Raw genomic sequence first — 15,737 nt, forward strand, 5'->3', positions numbered from 1 at the left:
CAGGCCAGCCTTCTCTCTTCCCCTCCCCTCCCCCACAAAGCCCCCAGGCCCCCTTGGAATCCCAGGCCAAGTCTCACCTCGGGTGGGCACACCAATCCAGTTCAGGTAGCGAGTCAGCTTCTTAGAGATGTAGGTCTTGCCCCGGGCGGGCAGGCCGACCATGACAATGAGCGTTGGGCAGTTGGTCATGCAAACTGAAAGGCAAGGAGGCAGCGTCAGATAAGGGCTGGGACACCTCCCAGTGGGCCCCTCCCTCTGCTCCTGCCACAGGACATCAGATGGGCCCGCCAGGCCTCCTGGCCTTAAGACCCTGGTGTCAGCCACCACTGGCATAACCCTGCTGCCCAGGCCTGTCTGGGCTCCAGCAGTTGCAGCAGAATCTCCTCAGCCCCTTATCCTGATGGGTACTGCAGATATAAAACTGGACCTGCCCCGCCCCTGAATGAACAGGCAGACAAAGACAAAGGCTGGGAGACAGTCAACGCCCACCTGTCATCCCGGAATCCGCACCCGGCTGCACTTAACCTTTTCAGCATTCCTGCCAGCACAGTTCCACTGCTTATCCTCCCCGCTGGGAATTTTGCCTCATCTGATACAAAGCCCGGCTCAAAAGCTGCTTCTTCAGGGAGCCCTGCCTCCTAGCCACCTCCATGGTACCCTGGCACACTCCCTCAATCCTGGTCACCCCACCCATGGGTCTGCCCCCTGCACCTGACCACTTGGAGAGAGAGCAGCCCTGCAGCGCCGGAGCCGTTCAGGATCATGCAATCTGGCACAGAGTTGCTGCTCAAAAACTGTGGGGTGAAGAGGGGGAGCAGCATCTTGAAATTCCCCAGGGTGAGTGCCACGGGGCTGAGACCAGAGACCCAGACCAATGTCCACGAGGACTGTCCCTCACACAGCTCGCCTGCCACCATCCCACATGCCGGCTGGTCAGCGCCCCCCACCCCAAGAAGTTGCCGAGGCCAGAGGTGGGGACGGGTCTGGACACAGCATCCCCAAACCCTGGCCCACTGGGACAGACACCAGGACAGCAGAACTACCAGCCTCACGTGATCCAGCTCAGCTTTCAGTGTGGCCTCACCACAGAAACCTTAGAAAGCTTCCCTTTCACCGTCCCCAGCACATAGGCCATGTGAAACCACAGCAGACAGACAGGTGGCCCATGTGGGGACCTGTCACTGTCCCTCTTTTGCCCCCGGGGCTCTGCAAATGCCGTCTCCTGGCAGCCCTTCTTGGACAGCTTGCTGGCCCTACCCCTCACTGGAGTTGGAGCACAGAGGCCCCAGGGGCAGCCCCGTTTGGGGCTCAGGAGTCAGGTCTGGGTTCCCATCTGGACTCTGACAATGACTGGCAATTCTGAGCTTTGGTGTCCTCACCTGTCAAATGGGATGAGAATCGCTCAGTGAGGCCCCGCTCTATCTCCAGGTAAAAGCCAGAGTGTATCTGGGAAGCCAGAGCCACCTGCCCCACCCTGAGATGCAGGGGCACCTCAGCATCCACTGCCCTTGGGACCTAGGGCGCAGAGGCATCTGTCCGTCTCCAGGCAGGTCCCACAGAGAACCAAAAGGCCCTGCTTGCCAGTGGGGGCTGCAGCGCTCCTGGACTGGACATGACCTTTGGACAGATGTGACCTAAACCTTAAGCCTCAGGCAAGGGAAGGACAGGATCCCACAGAACACAGGCTGACAGTGAGCAAGCAGGAACTTGCAGAAAAACCTCAGCATTGGCTAAGGTGAGAGAAAAGCAAGTTAAGCAAGGCCCTGTGTCCTGAGGGCCAGTGACACTGGGGCCTGTGCTGTTTGCACAACAGCTGGCCAGGGCTCGCAAGCAAGCAAAGTGCAGTGAGTCGGCCGCTAAGCACAGGGTGGTAGGGGAGACTGCACACCCAGACAGCTTCCCTCCTTCCCACTGTTCCCTGAAGGACTCTCCCAGGCCTTCAGGAGTGGGGTTCTACACCCCCTCTTCACATCTCCTATCTTCTCAGAGACAGCCCTGGCCTCCTCCCCCAGTGTGTGGTGACAGGATCCCCTCCCCGGCCCCCTGCACGGCCAACTGCAGAAGGCGGGTAGGGCGGTCCACCAGGGCTGGGAGCAAAAGCAATAAATCACCTAACAACACCGTTCCTCAAGATAAGCTCCCAAGGAAATGACCCAAAGAAAGCTCAAAGTACACGTGTATTTGCAATAGCTCTGCTTACAACAGCAAAACATAAGCAAGCTAGCAGAAGAGGAATTACTAACTGAGGCCCACAAGAGGGAACACACTACCAGGCCTGAACAGAGAGCATAAGCACCAGGGAAGCTGGGGTTCTGGGCCCCTCGAGAGCCTCAGCACTGGGCAATTAGACAGCAGAACATGAGGCTTATGTGCCCAAGGAGATTTGCAGACATGTCCAATCAATGTACTTCACTGGTTCCTTTTCCTATAAATTTGCTTAGGGCCGCAAGAGCCCTAGGAATCAAGGGGCCCGAGACAAGGCTGGTACTATCCTGTGATGACTTTCTGATAGACCACCTCAGGGGCCGCTGCAAGCCCTAAAGAAGGTTCCAAAACTGTACCTGCTCCTGAGCATGTCTCCTTGGGCCAAGCTGGGGAAGGAAGAACTCTTTAAAAGAAAGCAATCTGGCACAACTGTCTTGTTCAGAGGGGATAGAAAGTCATCTCCCCTATTGTCCTATGCCGATTCCAGTCATGTCCTTAGCCAAGAAGTTCTTGCTACCTTATTGCCAAAAAAGCTATCTCAAGTGCCATTCTTTCTGCCATGTTCTGAGTCCTTTCTTCAGCCCCTGCCCCACCTGTCCCCAGTGCTCCTCCAGGGCTGAGGTGAGGGGTCAGTGATGAAGAAAGGTAACAGGTTCCACGCCCTCATGTGTAGCCTGAATTTCCCCCAAAGGAAAAAGAATTGCTAACGGAGAGTAGGGGTAGAAGAGGCACAGTCAAGCAGCCTCTGGTGCCCTCAGAGGCCAGGGACTAGGCACCCAAAGATAACTGACTGTACAGCACAGACCAGCCATGGGCCTCTACAGCCTCTTCTCTGTACAGCCTCTGATCAGGTCAACTTCCACCCATCCCCCACCCGTCCTTGGGGTCTTCCACCAAGTTATAAATTACTACGCAGGAGGTAAAATGCTACATGGCTACATGCACAGGCTCTGGGGACTGTGGGTGCTGCCCAGACAGGTTCCATGTTCACTCATGGCTTACTCTCCGCTGTGAACTCAGGGACCTTCACCCGGGGCCCAAATCCCCATACAATCTGCAGGTCTCATCTTTGGTTTCTTAGGTGCCTCCTCCTCCAGGAAGCCCTCCTGTGCTGGGCCAGTCCAGAATCTCACCTACTGTAACAGCCTGAGACAGGGCCACACACAAGCCCCTGTGCTCAGGCCAGAGCCATATTTTCACCGCATCCTTGGAGCTTGGAGAAACACAGGCCCCTCCCCACTGAGCCTCAGCATCTTTGCCATCTGGAATGGGGGTTGGCTCACAGCTGATGCTTCAGTTCCTGACTCTGAGGTACTGAGAAGCAAAGAAGGATGGTGACGAAATGACAGCACCACCTGCCACCACTTACCAAGCATCTCCCCTTGAAGAGGCTCACAGCAGCTCCTGGGATCAGGGACAATGACTGTCTCCATCCCACAGATGAGGAACCCGTGGCCTAGCAAGGAGTGTCAGCTCCTTGCCCAAGGTCACACAGCTGAGCAACAATGTGGCTCTTCAAAGCCCAGGTTCTGACTTCTTGCCCTTTATGTAATAACAGTGGCCACCCCCTCATTAGGACAACACAGACTGGCTAGAAGCACAAGGGCAAGGGGCCTTGGCCTTGGCCCCTCCATAGAAAAGCCTGGAAGGAGGGCTGGCTAGGCAGTCACCATTGCCTCTCAGGACCAAGTATTGACTGGAAAGCCATGGCCCCAGGCCAAAGAGCCTGATCATCACCTAAGAATCCTTCCAAGACCTAGATCATGGTCAGAGCCATGACCCACCAGAATGCCTGGTCAAAACCATGGCCACCCCCTAACAGGACCTAGTGTAGTAAGAGACACACACAGCCCACCCATAGGACTTACATCTTGGTCAAAGCCAAGGCCTCCAGGCTGGCCTCAAAGCCAAACAAGAACAGAACACTCTCTCCTCCCTTATCATGCCCAAGCAGAGGTCAAGGAGTACAGAGAGACCTTAGCACATCGCACAATCTCCTGATCTCCATTTCTGTATCTGTTACCCAAGTTGGACGAGATGTTCTCTGAGGTCCTTGACAACTTGTAAATTCATAATAATGTTTGCTACTCCTAAAAAAACAAACAAAAAACCCCTTTGTTTTTCTTGGCAATAGGAGGTTGCAGACTCTCTTTAAGGACAAGCAGCAAGTCAAGTAAAGTGGATTAAACATTGGGATCCCAGGAAAGGCGAGCCCCTTAACAAACCCACGAATGTCAGCATGTCTCCTGGGCGTTTCCCCCTCTAACGTTACCATTCCCCCACAACCCTGCGGGGTGCACGTACCCCATGGACACAAAGACAGGTTTATATGAGACAGTGTTCCCACCTTCTTCATCCTCAACACAACTGCACTTCCCTGAACTTCTTCCCAAAGCTTGGTTTCAGCCCCAGAGGTGCGTAGTTAAGGCCAAGGGGCCACCTTCCTCTCACTGGAGGACTGGCGCACCTTTGGGCCTCTGAAAGTTCTGGGCTCAGAGAGGTCAAGCGATTTCCATAAGGCCAACATAGCTCAGACACGGTTCACGCTCTCTGGCCTGAAGTGAATGGTAGGGGGAGGTTCCGAATCCTCCCCAGGCCTGACTTGGTGGTTAGAGACTCTCGGGTGAGAGCGGCCGGCGCCTCCTGGAGGTGATGGTAGCCAGACCTAGTCCTTAGCGAGGGGAGACATGGCCACATATCTGCCTCCGCCCCCTGCTCTGCCACACCTGTGCCCGGCTCTCGACCGGTTCCTGCTCCCCTACCATCAGCCACGGCAGCTTCACCTGTTCTCGGTTCTCCACCTGTTCCTGGCCCAGGCCGCCTGATCCACCCATCCCCGGGCACCACCCTGCCCTTCTCCACGGAGCCCGCCTCACCACGGCGCTGGCAGGCGTGCAGAGCGGGCCGCCCATTGCTGTACGGCATCCAGATCTTCTTCAAGGGGTTCTGGGTCAATTCCCGTGGGGACGCCATAACCTGGACTTGATGAGTCGGACTGTGCGGTTTCCGACCCAGCAGCCGGGCCACCTCGGGCCACTCGAGGCCCCGCCCCTCGGCCCCGCCCCTCCTCGAGCCGCGGAGACGCCGCTCCAACTCCCGGCAGGCCCCGCCCCAGAACGAGTAGGCCCTACCCCAACAGAAGAGGGCCCGGCCTCCGACCACGCATGCCCAGTCGCCTACCAGCCGGTTTTGTACCCCGCAGGCCCGCCCTTCACGCGGGGATCGAGGACGCGCATGCCCAGCTCCCCACAGGTTCAAGGCCGGGATGGTACCGAACCTGCCCGGGATGCAGGAGCCCAGCACGCCAGCCCGGACCGCGCAGACTTGCATGGGCCTCATCCACCGCCTTGCCTTGCGCAGCCTTGCCCCCAGGCACCCTGGTTCCGCTCACTGCTACCACTGATCTGGGCGGGCGTGGGCGGGGGCGGCCAGGAGGGAGGGATATGCATGCCAAGGAGCTGCGCCTGCTTGACCCGCAGGTCTCAGTTGGTCAGGACCAGTCTGGTGGCCCCTGCGTTATGTCAGTTTCAACCGACGCGCCACTGAGCCGCCCCTGAGCCGGGCGTCCCGACCCAGGACTCTTCCTCGCTCACTGGAGTGACCGGCCCAACCACGCCAGAAAATCTTTTACCTCATGGACAGGGACATCTCAAAATTGTTTCCTCTCTTTACCTTGGCCGCTGGGGAACTCAGGCTAAACTCCAGCCCACCCGGAGCACATGAGCAGGACCTTTTAACCAAGCTTCTTGGGGACTCCCTGAACTCTGGCACTATCTTACTTCTTACAGGATTTCATTTTTACCAATTAAATTGTAAATTGTAAATTTGCATATTTTAAAATTAGGAAAATAGAATGTGGACATCATTGACCTGACAGGATTCTGGTATAGATTAAAATGTGTCAGTGTCTGAGAAATCCATTCTGAAGCACATAAGCAATACCATTTGTATTACTTATCTCTCTCCTGTCTCTAAGAATGCAGTGGAAGCAAAGGGTAGGGGAGAAATCCAGAAGTTCAGGAACCCTGGGTCTTCTTTGTCTCCTCAGCCCAGCTTCTCCCAAGTTCTGTACACTTTCTGTCCTGGGGCCCCACTGACCCTGCTCAAACCTGCCCTCTAGCGATGTCCTCCACAAAAGCCCCAGACAGGATCATGGCACCCTCAGGTTCCCTCTGTCCAAAGTGGGCCAGCCAGGAGCCAGGGCTAGGGGCACGGAGAAGAAGTCTCCACCCAGCGCACCCCAGGTGTGGCACCCCCTCCTTCTGACCTCCCTGCCACACACTTGTCTCTACTCTGCACTTCAGAGCCTGGCAAGGACCCTTCAGATAATTCTGATACAGATGTCTTGCCCCCTTCACAGGAGATGAAGTTTCGGGAGGCAGAAGCCCACCTAGACCCACCCTGAAACCAGCTCTAGCCCCCTACCCCGGGGAGGAATGCCCTGCTCCAGCCAGAGCTGAGCTCTTCCTCCTTCATCCTTCTCTGCCGTGTTCAACGCCGCCACCCCCACCACCCACGAAAAAGACAGCTCCCAGCACACCCGTGGGCAGGTCCTGATGAGCAGGACTTGAGACAACCCGCCCACTTTCCTACTTCTCCAAAGCCACTCATTCTGTCCCTGACACAGGCAGTCTTGCTGTCTGTCTCCTAGCCATTGCCAAGGCCATCTTGGGGCCACCTTGACCTCAGAGACCTTGTCGCCACCCACCCACGCCCTGACCAACCACGGGAACTTATTGCAAAAGCTACGCGCTCTACCATCCACAGACACCCAGCACTTCCTCTGGCCTGCCCATTCTCCTCCTCAGCCCTCCTGGGATGTTAGTCAAAGGCTGGGGATAGGGGGTAGCCAGAGCAGGGCAGGATGCCAGGGTCATTTCAAGGAAACTGTCCCCACACCCACACCCAGTCTGACCTGAGCCTCCCAGGAAGAGGGCAGCTCTGTACCTCCCACTCTTCCCCAAACAGTCTGACCCTGGGCTGACCCAAACACACCTTCCCAAGTCCCCATATCCAGTGGAAGGCCACAGGTTACCAGCAAGAGAAGCATGGGGCTCCTCCCCAAGGCCAGAGTCTACCTCTGCTCTAAGAATATTCTTCATCTCCCTGCCCATTTCTCAAGTAGGAAACTGAGGGAGGGGAGAAGGACCCAGGGTCACAGAGCCAGCCCACAATGCAGGATGGACTCAGATGAACTCCTAGCCCTTCAAAACCTCATATCTTCCATGTCACCACATTTCCCACCCCTACACCTGGGCTCTGGTTTATTCCCTCCAGGGCTCTCTTGGCTTTCTGCTTCCCCAGCATCAGTAGATGCCCAATAGAACAGCCAACCTTTATGGCTTTTCCCACCTTGGGGCATCCCAAAGTGATGTGGTGGAAAGTGTACTGGGGCGTCAGCAGGCACTGGTGTGTGACTATGGGCTCAGCCTCCCTGTTCCTCCATGAAGCTGTCTGGCCTGCCCGTTGTTAGCTCCAGTGGTGCCCTCTGCAGTGACCTCTAGACCTCTCTCCAGTGTCCCTGGCTACAAGCTCTAGGGTGGCTGAAGTCCTAGATCCTCAGTTCTCACTGCTCAAACTCTTCCTCATCCCTGTATCTGCTGGTCAGTCCTGGCCAGACTTTGCAGCATAAAGGCCCAGGGACCTCAGTGAATGCCACACAGACTCACATGCCGATGCATGGAAGCATGCACACAGAGCCCAACGTGCATGCACACTAACAACCCGTGCACTGACAACCCAGGCCTGCACAGAGACAGGCAGGCTGCAGGGGCCGGCTGCTCTCTACTGCCTCCCTTCCCTTTGATTTCCCTCCTCCTTTCCCCTCTGCTGCCACTGGGAGGTTCAGGGAATTCCCAGGAGCTCCAGCTTCCTCTGGCCACTTCAAGCCAAGGATCATCCCTGGTATCTCCCTGGGCCCAGAGCTCATGGGGGTTGGGGATGAGGTTCCAATTTGGCGGTATGGAGCCATGCGACCCAACAGCCTGTGAACCGTGGCCCGCTTGGTCTGACTTGCTGATTCCAGCTGGCACAGAGCACACAGTAGGTGCTCAGAGTGACTCAGGGCCAGCCGAGGCACACAGTAAGGGCTCAGAGACGTTCATGACCAGGGCAGAGCACAGAGTGGGTGCTTAGAGCAGTCAGGATCCACACAAGGCACACAGTAGGTGCCCTAGAAATTCTGGTTCAAGGGCTAAAGCCACTTCATATGAAAAATTTCCCAAATGAGCCTCTGGGCCTCCCTAAGATGATGTGTGACCCCTCAGGGGGGACCTGGACAAACATGACCCCTTGGAGGCCAGCAAAGGGCAGAGCAGGAGCGCCGCAGGCAGCTCCAGCTGGCTGTCCCTCTCTCTGGGCTAGAGGGAGAAGATATTTATAGTTCCCCCTTGACCCAGCTCCCCCCACTCCCCTGCAAGGCGACGGTGTTCCCCCCTCCTCCTTGCCACTGACAGGCTGATGCCCCCTCAAAGCACCCCTACACCTAGAGAGACCCCCCCAACACCCTCGCACCTCTTCCAGCACCACCTCCACTGCGCCCTGGTCTTTCCCCCAATCCCCTCCACCCGCTCCCCGCCGCCCATGCCTACCCCGCCTGCTGCTCCCTGACCCGGGGTCCGTCAGGGCGCTGCCTCCCTCCTCGCCTCTGTCCATCCTGCGAGCGAACTGGCCCTGGGCCGCCGCCCCCCGCAGCCTGGAGCCGGGCAGCCCCGCCCTCCGGGAGCGGAGGGAGCTGCGGTGTGCCCCGTGTGGCCCCGCCTTCCCAGCCCCGCCCCCGGCCCGCCCCCCAGGGCCTCACAACTTGAGAGATCAACAGTGCCCCCAGCCCAGGCAGCAGTGCTCCCGCCCTGTGTGGCCTCCCTCTACAGCCGGAGCAGTCCTTACTGCCCAGGGTCTGCCCTTGTCTCCAGCCAGAGCTGTCCACACTACCTACAGTTTCTGCCCCATCTGCAGGCAAGCCTGTTCACACCGTTCAGAAGGTTTGTCCCATCTCCAGCCCCACAATGGAGCTGGTGGTGTGAGATTAGAGAAAACCTAGTCCTTCCACACCTAGGGGACCAGGTTGGTGAAGTGGGGCGGGGGTGGGGAGAGCGGGCAGAGCAGCAGGGTAGCCAGCGGTGACTCAGCCCTTGACTGTCCCTGCCTGGGTGCACACGACTGTGATCCTCGTTCATCCCATTCTCCAGGCATGACGTTTATTGAGCTCTTTCCTGCATGCCAGAACCTTCACGTATACCATCACCACGTGCTCACGAGAAGCCCGCTGGCATCACTGTGCTCTCCAGAGGAGGAAGCTGAGGCTTGGAAAGACAAGCACCTTTGCTCCGGACAGTTGGATGAGGGAGGTGCAGAGCTGGCTGTCCCAATGCAGGCTGGAGTCCCAGCAGCCTAAGCCACGTGTGTCCAAGGGCCACGGCTGGGTGTGCAGGCGTGTGGGTGGGACAGTGCCTGGCTGTGCGTTGAGTGCACTTCATGCTGGTTTGGGGGACAAGCCCCTGTTCCTCACCGCCCCCTACCATGCCTTCACCTTGCCCACACACAGTCACAGTTGTCAGAGCCACAGAGAAGCGGTCATCCATGCACGCACACGCCTGCCACAGGGCAAGGCTGCCCCCGCCACAGACTTCCTGAGTTCTGCCACCTGTGCCTGGAGATGCCCCTGGCGGCCCCTTCATCTGAGATGGGTGCTGCCTCCGGGAGCACAAGACATGTGTGTGACCCTCCACGGGCACTTCCCTGTGTGGTGACCTCTGGGGGGGCGGGGCAGACCTGTAGATCTGGTCTCAGGCAGACTGAGATAGGTCTCAGATAACACATCGGGCCGCTGTGTTGAGGTTCCTAAAAGTGGCACAAGAGTAAGCACACTGAGTGTCCGGATGCTTTTTGACCGTGGGGCACCCAGACGTGGCGAGACTCCTCCCAGCACTGACATTCCGCTGTAGTGTCCAAGCTGTCCAGACATATTGGAAGTCTGCGGGGCTCCAGGTGTGGCAAGACTCCATTTGGCCGCCCCCTAATCTGGCAACCTTCGGGGCTGTCCAGATACACCGTGGCTCTGAGAGGCACTCAGCTGTGATATGACACCTCCTGGCAGTGACCCCACAGGGCGGTGGCCGGGTGCCCCATGCCCCAATGTAGTGCCGTCCTGCTCTGCCGCCACCTTCCAGGTCTCCTGATCCAGGGTGGCCCCATCATTGCGACCCCCACTCTCCAGCTCAGCGGCGGCCAACCTGGGCCAGGATGCGAGCATTGGTGGCAGCCCGCTCCCTCAAAGCTCTGGCCCGAGCCTGCTCCAGTAAGATCTGCAGGAGGCCAATGGGGACATCCAGTGAGAGGGTGATGCGGGGACCCGGGCGGGGGCCGGGGCTGGGGTAGCCCCAAGCACTGGAGGGGCCTGCGGTGCTGGCTGAGGTGCTCTCCGAGGTCACGAGGTGGGGAGTGGCCTGGGAAGTGTTCTGGAAGGCTGGGAGAGGGGTCGCAGGGACAAGCAGGGCCCTGCCCCACGTCAGGACCATCAGCACCAGCAGAGCCCACCTGGTCATCATGTGGTCAGGCTGCGAGGAAAAAAGAGGCTCAGGGCAGGGGCTCTGGGCAGCCATGGCACATGGATGAAGACAGATGGGGAAAGCAGACAGACAGGAAGACCCAGGGAAAGAGACAGAGATTAGAGAGGCCCGGCAAGGAAGGGAGAGAGATAGAAGAGACAGAGATGAAAGGACTACACAGCCAGAGTGAGACTGAGGAAATCAAGACAGAGCTAGGCAGAGCAGGGGCCAAGGAGATAAAGAGAGCACAGCTAGGTCTAGATGTAGAGATAGAGATACTCTTGGGGAGGGGAACGGGAAAAGGGAGAGAGGAGAGGGAGGAGACAAACCAGAATAGAGGGAGACTGGAAGAAAAACATGATACAAATAGGGATGCGGGGGCACCTGGGTGGCTCAGTCAGTTCGACCTTCGGCTCACGTCATGATCCAGGAGTCCTGGGATCGAGTCCCACGTTGAGCTCCTTGCTCAGCAGGGAGTCTGCTTCTCCCTCCCCCTTCGCCCCTCCCCCTGCTCGTGCACACATATTCTCTCTCAAACAAATAAATAAAATCTTAAAGAAAAAAAAAAATAGGGATGCAGAGACACAGAGAGAACACAGAAGGGCAAAAGGGGAGCCTGAGTTCTGAGGGAGCCACAGATCCAGGACAGGGAAGAGCAGGAAGGGGGTCTTCACGCCTGAGACTCCAAGGCCCCCTCAGGTCCAGAGACCTCCACCAGCCCAAATCCCAGATCCACTCAGCCCCCAAGGCCCTGCCCATCCCACCCAGAGCCACCCCAGTCCTACCAGCAGCAGCCTCCTCCAGGACAAGGTGGGGCCAACGGGGCTGCCCGTGGCTGGGGCCAGGCCGTGCGGTGCTGTGGTCCGGCCCTCTGCCCCCATCACAGCCCATTTATCTCTCTCAGCCCCCTGAGGTAGGAGCTGGGGCATGGCCCCTGGCAAGAAGCAGCCCCCCACCTCTGACTCATCCCTTCCTGGGGGGCCATGTCCTCAATCCCCACTTGGTTTACGCCTTTCTGGGGACAAGTTGGGGACTGAGGGTCACAGGACAGAGGCCAGGGCCAGACAGAGTGACTGTGCACCCATGCAGGATAGTACTGCCCTTCCAGGGCAAACCTGACCCCTGCCACCCCCATCTCCCCAAAGAGTCACAACAGGAGCCTTTTAAAACAGCAGCTTTAATGCCCCCCCCAAATCAGCACCATGTCATCATAGGCCTGGGTCAAGGGGCGGGTCAGATGCAGTCACATCAGCTCCCTGCCCACAGCCACCCCCACACTGAGTCATCTGCTGGGGAGGCAGGAGCCACAATGGGGGTTTGTCCACAGGGGGGAAGGCTAGACCCACGGACCAAGTCACTGAAATAACGGACACGCTCATGCACGCTCACGTGCACACAGGCCTCTAGCACCAAGGGGAGGGACAGCAGGACTCCTCCAGGGGACGCTGAGTCTCAGCTGGTCATCTAGGCCTCAGCTCCGGGCAGCACCTGGGGGGGTGGTGTGATGTGGCAAGTGGGGAGCTGCCTTCAGCCATCTGGCCTCACCCAGCACGTAGGCCCCAGAGAGCCACCGGGCAAAGGATTGATGGGGCAGCTAGGGGCACGACAGGGGTGGGGTCTGGCCTCACAGAGGGGATCCTCACTCAGGTCCCTGGAGGAGGGAGCATGGAGGGGGCCCCACAGCGAGGGTTCTCAGTTCAGCTCCTTGGTCTGGGGATCTGTCCCAGGCCCCCCATCGGAGGGGGCTCCTGACCTGAGACCCTGACCAGGACCTGATCTGGGTGGGCTCAGTGTCCCAGGTGGAGGGGTAAGCCCATACCTGTTCCCTGGTTCTGGACCATGCGGGGCGGGCAGCGGCGCTCACAGGCCTCACGGGTCCCGAAACGGTTGGCATTCCCTCCACAGCCGCCATAGACAAAGGGGTGACAAGCCTCTGTGCCACCTGCTGCCACCCGATGGTACCAGCGCAGGGTGTAGGCCGTACAGGAGCCCTCGTCCAGCGGAAGCAAGCAGGGGTCTAGCGCCAGTGGGGGTCAGGGGGTCAGCAGAGCCGGAGGCCGTCAGAGAGGGACTGGGGTCTGTCGCCTGTCCCCAAACCCTTCCGGGCCGGCCCCCACTCTCACCGGCGCCGGCCGGAGCAGCTTCCGGGTCCTGGTACTCCTCCACGGAGTACTCAGAGTATTCGTACTCGTCGTCCTCAGGGGGCACCTGACCTGCACAGAGGGTGAGGGGTCCTGGGAGCGAGGCCGCCGCAGGGCCACATTCATGCTGCCCAACCCTAGCCCTGGGGGCAGGACGGGCAGCCCGGGTCTCCCACACATGTGCCGAGTCTGCGCTCTGCCCTCCGTGCTGCCCCATGCACGCGGCATTGCCCTGCATGCAGGAGCAATGCTGCATGGGTCTGCGCCCCCACCACCGTGCACCGTGCACCGGGCCCTCCACCCCCCATCCAGCTGTCCTCACCTTCCTCCTCCGCATGAGAAACCCGGAGCACGGGCACGGCGTGGAGCTGGGGGCCTGCAGTGTCGGCAGCATAGCTAGGGAGGGGTCCTGGAGCAAGGGGCAAGGGCCTTGGGGTCATCATGGTGGCCACCCAGCCAAGCCCCTGCTGAGTGGACCCAGGTGATGGGCACAGGAGGGTCTGGGATGAGCAAAGTTGCGGGAGCAGAAGATCCCAGAAAATGACTCACGTGATCCAGATGCGATGAACTGGCCCTGGCAGGCTGGAGAGGGCAGAGGAGGGCAGGGACAGAGATAGGAACAGACAGCAGGAGACAAAGATGGAACAGAGACAGGGAGAGAGACAGAGGGACACAGCCAGGGAGGCAGAGATGGACAGAGAAGGACCGCAGGAGAGAGGGACAGAGAGACCGATGGAGGGAGAGAAAGAACGGGTGGGAAACACAGAGAGAGGGAGGGGGACAGAGAGAGAGAGAGTCAGAAACCGCGGGGCATGGAGAAGGTACAGGAGCAGTCAGACAGACGGACGGGAGCAGACAGAGCTTCACTCTCTGACGCCCAGCGGGCTGCTCCCACCTCCACCCTCTACGCACCGCCACACCAGGCTGCTAGGGACCCTATGGGAAAGTCCTGTCTGGAAGCACAGGCGTCCTTCTGCCTTTCTATCCATTTCTGTCCATCTCCTTGACTGCTCCAGCCCCCTAAGTTCTGGGGACCCTGCCTGTCCATGGATGGAGTAGGAACGGGACCCAGGAGGCTCTGGGCTGGGCCGCACTCACCGCAATGCTGACTCATCTCCTGACGCACCAAGCCTCGGATGTCACCCTCCTAGGAGCACAAGACCACAGGGGATTATGAGGCACCCATGGATCACGGGAGAGACAGGAGGCCCATGATCCAGGGAGCATGGAGAGGCAGCCCTGAGTCACAGGCCCAGGCCCAGGGGGTCCTGGGTGCAGGAGGTGGGGCCCAGGCCACCCAGGCCTACACTTACCGTCAACGCGGCTTCTCCCTTCTCCCCGCGGGGGCCGGGGGGCCCTGGCCGCCCCTATGCACAATGGATGGGACCTGGCTGTGACCTCTGATCTTAAGGACGCCAGAGGTCACCCTGGTCTCCGGCCCTATGCCCAGGAATCCCCACTCACCTGCTCTCCTCTCTCTCCAGGGATCCCAGGGGCTCCAGGGGCACCCACCACTCTCTCTCCAGGGGGACCTCGCTCACCCTATCAGACGCAAGGATCAAGAGACCAGTCAGAGACAGCAGAAGTCAGAAGTCGGGGAGGTTCAGGGGTCAGGAGTCAGACTAGGAGCTCTTTACCTTCTGGCCCTGAAGTCCTTCAGGGCCTTTGGGACCAACACTGCCCGGTGGCCCAGGAGGACCACTAGAGCCATCACTGCCCCGAGGACCTGGGAAGCCCCCAGTTCCTGGGGGCCCCTGTGGAGAGACAGGTCAGAGTCAGGGATCAAAGCCCCCAAAGATGGAAGCACTTCCAGAAAGTACAGTGTCCTTAGCTTACCATAACCTTGGTCTTAACTTACCCGCTCCCCTTTCTCGCCCTGGTCACCCTTGGGTCCCAGCTGCCCATCAAAGCCTCGATCACCCTGGGGATGGAAAGAAGCATGAGAGACCATCTGCCTTGACTCCTCAGCTCAACAGCCGCAAGCCCCTTGACCCAATGGCCACAATCTTCCATGCCCCAAGCACCCGTGACCCTACCCTCCCAGGACCCTCAGTCTGCCACGCTCCCCATGACCCCAACTTTACTATCATACCCCTTGTCCTAATTTCACCTATTTTCTTTATATGGACGCTCCAGCCTCCCCTACTGCCCCCTAGCCCTGATACACATCTCCTCACCGTCACCTCTTGTCCCTTCATCCTAAATCCCCACTGTGACCCCGACCTAAACCTCAAGACCAACCTCACTCTACGCCCCCCAATGTCCCAACTCTCTACAACCCTTTTGACATGAAACCCCCATCACCCTACTATGATCTTCCCTGCCCCATTCTGACCCCCTTACAACCACTGTTGAGAGACCCCATACCTTGGGACCGATCAGGCCCTCCTTCCCAGGGGCCCCCGCCTGGCCCGGCACCCCTGGCTCCCCCTAGAAAAGAGAAAACATGAGCTGGGCCCTGGCCCACCCATCCTCTTCCCATCCCGGGTGCCCCCACACTCACCATATCTCCCTTGCGTCCTGCCAGCCCAGGGCGGCCTGGGATACCTGGTTCTCCCTGTAGGCATCAGGTGGAGGGGTCAGACGTAAGCCCAGGCCCCGCAGCCACCCACATCCCCATCACCTCTATACCTTATCTCCCTTTTCTCCATCAAGGCCACAGGCTCCCTTTACCCCTCGTTCACCCTGTGGGGAAGAAGCAGTTGGAAAAGTCACTTCCAGATAGATCACCTGGTCACCCCTGATCACATAACCACTTTTCAAATTGGCCTCAGACACTCTAACCTCTGACCTTCCAACCCCTAACATGATACCCCACATCTGATCCCAGATATCTGACCTCTGA

General features: G+C 58.8%; 3 protein-coding genes across 4 annotated transcripts in view; all 3 read right to left on the minus strand.

The window, feature by feature from the left end:
* Window positions 1-8,876, minus strand: part of PFKFB4 (6-phosphofructo-2-kinase/fructose-2,6-biphosphatase 4) — a 36,045-nt gene extending 27,169 nt beyond the window's left edge. The window contains exons 1-2 of one of the 2 annotated variants that reach the window (XM_059389654.1): window positions 8,796-8,876; window positions 78-194 (exon numbers count right to left, since the gene is read on the minus strand). In XM_059389654.1, the coding sequence (XP_059245637.1) occupies window positions 78-194; window positions 8,796-8,859 (181 nt within the window). In that variant the 5' untranslated portion in view covers window positions 8,860-8,876. Of the gene's footprint in view, window positions 1-77; window positions 195-5,081; window positions 5,262-8,795 lie in introns of those variants that run through there. The other variant, XM_059389652.1, reaches the window with a different exon arrangement.
* Window positions 8,877-10,421: 1,545 nt separating this feature from the next.
* On the minus strand, window positions 10,422-10,748 carry UCN2 (urocortin 2). The gene has a single exon (XM_059387821.1). It carries the CDS (start codon window positions 10,746-10,748, stop codon window positions 10,422-10,424), a length of 327 nt encoding a protein of 108 aa, XP_059243804.1.
* Window positions 10,749-11,909: 1,161 nt separating this feature from the next.
* Window positions 11,910-15,737, minus strand: part of COL7A1 (collagen type VII alpha 1 chain) — a 31,463-nt gene continuing 27,635 nt past the window's right edge. The window contains exons 107-119 of the mRNA XM_059389655.1: window positions 15,524-15,577; window positions 15,396-15,449; window positions 15,260-15,322; window positions 14,751-14,813; window positions 14,530-14,646; window positions 14,357-14,434; window positions 14,206-14,259; window positions 13,991-14,039; window positions 13,442-13,474; window positions 13,215-13,301; window positions 12,875-12,964; window positions 12,571-12,768; window positions 11,910-12,239 (exon numbers count right to left, since the gene is read on the minus strand). Coding sequence (XP_059245638.1) covers window positions 12,223-12,239; window positions 12,571-12,768; window positions 12,875-12,964; window positions 13,215-13,301; window positions 13,442-13,474; window positions 13,991-14,039; window positions 14,206-14,259; window positions 14,357-14,434; window positions 14,530-14,646; window positions 14,751-14,813; window positions 15,260-15,322; window positions 15,396-15,449; window positions 15,524-15,577 — 957 coding nt within the window. The 3' untranslated portion in view covers window positions 11,910-12,222. The remainder of the gene's footprint in view (window positions 12,240-12,570; window positions 12,769-12,874; window positions 12,965-13,214; window positions 13,302-13,441; window positions 13,475-13,990; window positions 14,040-14,205; window positions 14,260-14,356; window positions 14,435-14,529; window positions 14,647-14,750; window positions 14,814-15,259; window positions 15,323-15,395; window positions 15,450-15,523; window positions 15,578-15,737) is intronic.

The sequence above is a fragment of the Mustela nigripes genome, chromosome 2 (genome assembly GCF_022355385.1).
Source record: "Mustela nigripes isolate SB6536 chromosome 2, MUSNIG.SB6536, whole genome shotgun sequence".
Lineage (NCBI taxonomy): Eukaryota > Metazoa > Chordata > Mammalia > Carnivora > Mustelidae > Mustela > Mustela nigripes.